At 43.1% G+C, this 8,429-nt stretch overlaps 1 protein-coding gene across 2 annotated transcripts in view; it reads right to left on the minus strand.

Annotated features, from left to right (window-relative positions):
- trit1 (tRNA isopentenyltransferase 1) overlaps nucleotides 1–8,429 on the minus strand; it is a 40,699-nt gene that overhangs the window by 1,697 nt on the left and 30,573 nt on the right. For both annotated transcript variants that reach the window (XM_084563398.1, XM_084563397.1), the window contains exons 7-8: nucleotides 8,257–8,369; nucleotides 8,048–8,125 (exon numbers count right to left, since the gene is read on the minus strand). In XM_084563398.1, the coding sequence (XP_084419524.1) occupies nucleotides 8,048–8,125; nucleotides 8,257–8,369 (191 nt within the window). The remainder of the gene's footprint in view (nucleotides 1–8,047; nucleotides 8,126–8,256; nucleotides 8,370–8,429) is intronic.

Below are 8,429 nucleotides of genomic sequence, written 5' to 3' on the forward strand. Positions count from 1 at the left end.
CATGCTGATCCATTTCACATCAAGAACGTCACTGAGAAGAAAATAATTACATTCATAATACTGTACCTGACCTGACCTGCACCTGCTTATTCTCCATCTAATAAAAACAAACAGGCTCCAGAGGGTCTCAGTGCACATCAGACAGGCTGAGATGGACCAGCACAAACGGGAATGGGAAATGTATGGGAGCAGTGATGTGCTGGAGCCGCACCCTGAAGCTCTGTCAACCTGCTGACTCACACTGGCTCGATAATGTCTCTCCCTCCTTCCCTCCTTCCTCCCACCCTTCTCTCTTGTGCAACATCTCTCTTTCTCTCGCCATCAGTCTTGCCTCGGCTTTCACTCACTCTCTCATCCAACCCCCCCCCCCCCCCCCAACGGTTCCACCCCCGCGTTTCTATTTTGCATCAGTCAGCAGTCTCCGGGCCAGTCCTCAGCACTGAACAGCAGCACCAGGCCCTGCCCTGCTTGTGTCTCTGTCAGCCTGTCTATCCGAGTGCCAGTCTGCATCAAGAGCCACTGCCCTGCATCGACTGAAGAAACACAGATACACAGGAAATGCAAATGGGTACAACTTGTAGAGAAAGTGACTTAGCTACAACTTTATGCAAACAAAACCATATTTTATGCATGCAAATAACATTTACATAGTATCTAGTAGAGTTATAATATTAAGCATTGCATTCAGATTAAGTACCAGAGTAGAAAAAACAGGAACATATATTCAGAATGAAAAATAAATAAATAGATTCTATAGGATTTGCTAGCACTGAGGTTTAGTCTTTATGCCTCCCATGTATAAGTGCACTACTGTCGAGACACACTGGTATCAAGGATTGCTGGTTCAATATATTTTAGAGAACTGAAAAAAAAAAAGCCTTTGTGGGCAGGATGTACGAGATCTAATAAATAAGAGGCACAAACTAGGGCTATGTGATACTGCACTTTAGCAAACCAAAGTTATTCAACATATAGACTCATGATAGAAATCTAAATAAAATCTGTGTAGCAGAACCTGACATTTGTTTTACATTTACCAACCATGACCCTAACCCAGGAAACTGCATTACCCCAAATCAACCCGACATCTGACAATTTCAGTCAGTAATTTGGGTATGTTACGCTAGTAGTGGCACATGTAGCCTTTAGTTTTAATCATGGACAATGGACCTTTACCAACACCAAGTACATCAACTTTGTACTTGTGTACTTGGTAGTTTGAACTTGACAAGTTTGACACTGAAGTCCAGACTCTGGAGGATGGGAGGATGCAGGATGGACATTCTGGAATTTGAACAGCAGCGTACTTGATGTTGCTTGTGAAATGCATCCCGGGATACTAGGTTGTCCCAAGTGCGCGCAAATTATTCGCAATGTGTTCTCAATAAAACAGGCAGGGCATGTACACACATGGGTACTTGGTGAGATGTGTTCTTTGAATTGGATCAGTACTTAGGCAGAGAGTGATCATGTTTCTTAAATCCACAAGAACACAACGCATAGTGAGAAACCCCCAATGAGTGGGAAACAGAAACTACTTCCTAGGTGCTCCAGCGTGGTACTGCATCAGTGGAAGGCAGAGCTTTGCATGTCCACGGTACTTGCTGTGTGCTGCCACATATGTATAGGCTACTCTCGTCCCTGTTTGTGCTGTTGTTTGTCCTTCAGTTTTAGCCTGAAGTTTGCCATGCTCGTTCCTTTTTGGTTTCAGGGTAGCTCTCTGGAGCCACCAAAGGCTTTTTTAATTTTTTTTTTTAACATTTTCACATTGGCATTAGTCAGAGAACTCTCTTTTAAATCTGATGTTTAGCAAGTAAGCTGTTCACCATGTTTTCTGCCAAAAGAGGTAGAAAATCGGCACCTATTTTAGTGAGGTACAGTTTTTGAATACAATATCCATGTGTTAAACTCACATTTTCATTTAAATGAATCCCATTAACCTGTAAAGCCAACTCAATTATGGCTTAATCCTCTCTACACAGACTGACCTGTGTAGAGAGTGGATCTGAGGGTAGTAGGCAGCCTTATGGGCTTCATCTAAAAACTCAACTGGGAATCATCTAGGCCTCCATTATCACAGAGGAACAGAGTGGTAACTGTATGCACGGTCATCAATATAACTAACAGCATTGACTTTGTCAAAGGACCAAGTGTGTTGCAACACAGAGTCTTCACACAGCCACACCCGAGAGCCACAAACTTACATTTTATTCAGATTCTTGGCACAAGCCACATTTCAACGGCTTCTAGTCTTAATTTGCATATTGCAGCTTTAATCTAAAGTTAAACATGTGATGCACCTCATTCTTTTCACATCGAGGCCAGCTGTGTTTAACTGAATAGCTGAAAAGGATGTGAAAGCAAAATAAACCCGTGGATCCTCAATGGCATCACCTCACCCTGCACCTGCATCATTTGGCTTTCTCTTCTGTATCTGTGTACACCACCGACCACCAGAACTCCGTCCTGTGTGTGCTCATACAGTGTTTGCACTTGGTCAATTTGTCAGAGTGTGTTTGTTCTAAACAGTAGTTACTGTTAATCGAAGTTTCAAATTTCACTCTCATAGTTACCGTTTGTGCGCTTCTCTGTGTGTCAGAAGGCAAGCCTTTTGTGTTTGTGGCACAATAGCAGGCAGGTGGTGGTGGCGGGTGTCACCTGGCATACCTACACCAGATGCCAGGTCTCTCCTTTAGATACTCTAATTAATACTTCACCCCAACAGTCACCACCCTGTGCCCTCGTGTCGCCACTATCTCTCTCCTCACTTTGTTCTTTTCTCTCTCAACACCACCACCCTCTCCCACAATTCCCCTTTGCAAGCACCAACCTCCCACTGGGCAGCGTGGAGTGGTGGTAAATAAAAGGAAGATACTGTACGGTGGGCTGGCAGATGCTGAACGGAACCCCCCTCGCACCATTCTCGTTTGGGATCTGGTGAAATTTAACTCTGCTAATCCACTGTGTCTTGAATGAGGGAAGATAAGAAACTCTGAAGGGACAAAGAGCAGGGTGGTCGGGACACACACACACACACACACACAAAAACTGGGAGGGTTGGCTTTCAAGCACACAGGGGAGATCGCTTTGCCAACAAGAAGGAGCATAATCTGTCGCTGGGCAGCTGCTCGCCAGTGTTGAGTGTGCGTGTGTTGAAACAGTATTCCACCTGTTGCAACAAACGGGCCAGGAGTCATTTGCTGCGTTATCCTCCTCATGTTTGCTGAGTGAGGATGTGCGCCTGTGTGTGCTTTGCTTTGCTATAAAAACTCTACTGCCGGCCTTAGTGCGGAGTCCCCCGGCCCAGCTGTGCTTCCTTGGCTGTCATCCACACTGGAGCGCAACAGCTGCCTCTATTCAACAGCCCCCTTCCTCTTTCCTATAGTTCCTCTTCCACTTTTTGTCTCCCTCACCTCCTTCATTTATCTGTTGTCCATGACATTTTTGGAGCAGGTTAAGTTTCTCAGTTCAAGGATTGAACCGACTCATAGGCGAGTCAACACTGGAGTTTTGTGGTCTATTAAAGCAGTGTTACACAATTATTATGATGGTACACTGATTTATAATAAAGAGAATTGTGCCTCTTGTTTGTTGACTCAAGTTTCTGATGAGCAGAGTCAGTCTAACAGAGGTTTAGCTAACTAGACATCTTGACGCGATGTTGGCAGACTGCTTCATAACACACTCATCAATACGTCGTAAAAAAAGAGCTCTCGTGCCACCCTAGTCTTTATCACTTTGTTTGAGGAGGATTCTAAATCCTTCAGCTTGTCAACAAAAGCACATGCGGCTGTCTGTGAGGAGGTGTGCAGTGGTGGGAGGTGTAAATTTGTAATTACGACAGTGGCGTAAAAGCGGATTGCACACAGACTGTGGGGAGTTCCATTCCAAAAAAAAACAACAACAATCTCTTTTAAACCGCTATAATTACTAATTCGGAATAAACATAGGATCACATGACTTCTTGCCAGTGAGAAAGTCTTTACTAGTAATTAACCAATTAACTAACTGAACCGAATGAACTTAAGCGCTTCCTTCTTAGAGCCCCTGGCTTTACTGATTTACTGTTCCCATCACTTTCTAAGCACTAAATATATGCCGCACTTTTAGCCGTAAGGAAACAAATCATTGCTCCTGGAGTTGGTATTGGCCAAAAACAGAGCGCAAATTAGTCAACTCCAAATGTTAATGCTGCTCAGAATCTGCTAGATGTGTAAATATGGCCGTTTTGTTTTTAATTAATGACCGTCTTCTGCTACTATGTTGACACGCAGCAAAGGCTTCTATCCTGTGGTTGCAAACCCTTGTGATAAAGCTGTTATTTATGGAGAATGGAGACATCTCTTCTCACCAACTTTTCCACCTCCTCCCTTAGGGAATCTGTATTTAGGATTTCTATTAAATGTTTTTTTTTTTTAACATTTCCATTCAAACCATTGATAGAAACATACAAACATAGGTTATGCCATTCTCATCTTCTCCAGCCCTCTCTTGTCTCTCCACCTAGTGAAGGTCACAGGGAGGTCTCTATGGCGACAGCAACACCGGCTTGACTTTTTCTGCACAAGAGGAGGCTGCATTTGTGTCTTTTTAATGAAACCTTTGCACTTGCTAGAAGACATGGGTGTAAAATTTGCCACACACCAGTTGCCCCAGCTGGATCAGATTACCTTCACTGTCCATCCACCCAACTATCCCTGTGCTACTCCTCTCACTGTCTCCTTCCATCTGTCCATTCTTCGCTCACTCACTCACTCTTTGGACTGAAATATACCTTCACTCCTACTCTTACTTAACACTCACGAGGCCTCAGTCAAACTACACCTGCGTATCCTGGTTACAGGTAGAGTGTGTGTGCTTGGGAGCGTGTCTTTGGGGAATTTAAACAAACACTCGGGGAACATTGGACCTCTCGGCATAAAATATGCCACTTATTAAAATGAATATAACCTCACATTACCATTTTCTTTAAAGGTAATTAAATCCACTAATTAAACAGACACACACAACCTATAAGTGTACACCCACGCACTGACGCACTTAAAAGTCAAGTGAAATTAGGCTTAATTTGATTTGAGCTGGCTGACCCGGTATTTCAGTTCCCACAGCCACTGAAGTTGAGTCCATCGATAACCATGACTCCTGCTGAAATGTATTTAAGAACGCCTCCCTGGTCTCTCTGTGACAGTCACTGCTGAATGCTTAAACTATGAACTGCTAAACTGGGTTAAACTTGTGATTCTGCCTCTTTCAAGGTATTTAAACGTAAAGGCATCATTCAGGTCATTTTCAAGCTTCCATAATCTACTTCACCGCGTTTGCCTGACTGAGGCCCTGTCTGTCATTTCCAATTCATCTATCCCTTTGAGCCACATGTCTCTGTATGCTTGGGTTGGTGCACAAGGATCCCAGCGGCCCGGGTTCCCGAATTTGTGTGGTCGGAGGCAAATTCCTGGCAGCTCTGTAACACTTCAAGAGATTAGCGTGCGTGTGTGTGTGTGTGTGTGTGTGAGGCTAAGACGAAAAAGAAAAGAGGTCAGCAGTCACAGCAAGACAGAGAAGTAAACGTAGAAGATGCAGGGCAGCACGGCGGGGTGAGTGAGGTTAAACTACAAAACCTTAAGTTAGAAGAACTCCGGTCATGGGTGGGCACAAGAACAAGGCTGTCCTTGGCAAATACTTTAATACCCTGACGACTTCAATAGAAATTACCGTAACAATCTGGTGTAAGGGGAATTCCTACATTTGTCAGACTGGGTAGTATTTTCCTATTTTGCACAGTACGACAGCTGGATGTGACAATATTTTTCACATCATCGAACAAACAGGGTCATTCAGCAATAAAGCGGAAGATCATTTTCAGTAAAGTCATCCCCCAAGTCCATGCAATGGCTTATTAAATGTGGAAGTGTACATTCCTAGGAAATAATCTTTTTACTTTACACTATTTATCTGCAGCTGTCAAAAGGGCAGTCCTTCAAATCCTTCTTCACGATATCTTAATGTGCTGTGTAGTGCTTGGATAGGTAAAAAAAAAATCATCCAAACCCTGGATCTGTTACTTCGGCTGGAACTGATGGATTGTTCTCAGTATGTCTCACTGACACCTGGAGCAACACACGATCACATTTATTTTTGTTAATGATGTGTGAACGCCCACTAAAATCTGATGAAGGCTGATGAAGACCTCAGAGACTCCTAAACTTGACAATCTTAATAGTTTTGTTTAGAGAAGTGCCATTAATTATTTTTAAACAAAGAAGTTCAAGATTTTTAAGACTTTGGAGAGTTAATCTCATCTGTTGCCACCTGTACGTTCACGCTTGGTTTTGTGAATACCCGTCAATCATCTTTAAAAACATAGAAAGCAGTCCCCTGGAAATCCCAGGAGCAACTGCAGTGAACTAAAAGCACTGACTACAATAGCTGTATTTCCAAGGGACTACTTCTTATGTTTACTTTGGGTCTGACTCAAAGACAGCCGTGAGGATTTTTTAAATGCTGTAGGATGCTTGTGCTTCTTGCCACGATCAACACTGTTCTTGCACCAACAGTGAATCTGTTGTGGCCGATCTTCATAAAAAATTGATAAATTCTGAGTCTGAGATTTAGTTTTAGAAAGTTCAGGTATATATAGGAAGACAACCTCGTCTGCTACCACGGGCCTTTTTTCTGGCTTGATGATGCACCATGCTCCAAACTGTTTTTCAAGGAAGGTTACATGTATGGTGTTTAATTGTTTTGTTTTATGTGGATATATGTTCTGTCTTGTAACATCAGGGACCATGATGGAAATAAGTGCTTGCACTTTGTCATGATCTATCCCTTGGATATGTCTTTATTCCAATAAATAAAAAAAATAAAAAATAAAAAAATGGTCTTAAGGCAAGACACACAGCGAAAAACGCAGACAACTTCAGACAGATTACTGCATGTGTAAAACAGCAACAACACAGCCAGACACACACATGTGATGAAGACCATATGGTGTGTGCAGCGGGAAGGCAGGCGGTCAGAAAGAGGGGTATTGAGGTTTAGGGCCTGCCGTGGCCTTAAGCCACTTGGGCCTAACAGGATTAGGAGGCTGGGTTACTGCAGGGCATGCTGCTGGTGGGACAGAGAGGCCAGGTTTCTTTTTTGGGAAAGAGAAACACACTCCTTTCTATAGATTTTAAACACATCTGACTCCCAGTGATTGCAACTAGGGTGGGAAATCACCACCTGCCACAGAAAGGTTGATTTTGGCTGCGGTGGGCACTGACGGCAACCCTGGCACGGAACCAAACACAGTTTATGTGTATGTATTTGGTGGCACAAGGGACCCAGTGCTGGGAAAAAAAGCATTCAAGGGTCTTAGCTGCAGGTGTGTACTGATGGAGGGATCGTGAAACTTTATCCACTATACTGCGTCACAGCAGCTCGAACATGCTGCATAAAAACAAATCCAACTTTGTGCCAGTGAATGAATAAATCTGGTCTGCACCACCGAAGCACAGCTGATGTTTCCGAACCATCATATAATTTCGCACATACTCTGTGCCATTGATCGGCTCTGTTGCTGAAATAAAACTACAGCCAATAAGCAGGGGAAGAAGCAGCCAGGCTACTACTGGTTGTTTCTATATCTTTGTTTTTTGTAAGGGTTAAACAGTGGGACATAATGTGACGGTGTACGAAGATGAGATATTATTTTTGATAACTGCAAGACAGCTTTTTCTCTCTAATTTCAGTCTTTATGCTAATCCAAGTTAAATGTCCCTTAATTGAAGCATTATATTTAACTATCAATTGAGAGTGACAACAAATTTCTCATGTAATTGTCTGAAGATTTCAGATATTTCTTTCAAAAGCGAATCCATAAACTACAAAAAGGTGCCACATGAACACAAACTCACTACCTCCGTACCCTGGAACACAACACGGTGGCTGAGTGGATTGCTGTGTGTCTAATGGAGTACCTGAATCTCATCTTGTTAGAGAGAGTGCTGATTACCAACAACTGTGGAGGACAAATACACCACACACAAAAGTGGGCGAAGATACTCACGTTTAAGGAAGCGGTTGCGGACCCATTTATTCTGTTTGCGGGCGTAGCGTCTTGTAGCGATCTTTAAAGCTTCTATACCTGAAGGGAGTTGAATGGCTGTGATTATAGATGAAGTAGAGGCGGAAGAAAAGAAAAACTTCTGGTTGATCAGTCAACCAACCAGTGAATGTAAATCCATCTCAGCGAATTAGATCAGGTTATTCTCTGACCTTTGTCTCGTAGTATGTCCTTCTCCTGCTGGACGGTGCTTTCAGGAGCAGTCAGGTAGTCATGAAACTCCTTAAAGCCGATCGACTGGAAAATCCCATGTTGATAGTCCTGACTGAGAAAAGAGGAGAAAAGAGGAGAGGAGAGAGTATCCATCAATAGAAGAACTTTCTGT

Source organism: Chelon labrosus (genome assembly GCF_963514085.1).
Source record: "Chelon labrosus genome assembly, chromosome: 16".
Classification (NCBI taxonomy): domain Eukaryota; kingdom Metazoa; phylum Chordata; class Actinopteri; order Mugiliformes; family Mugilidae; genus Chelon; species Chelon labrosus.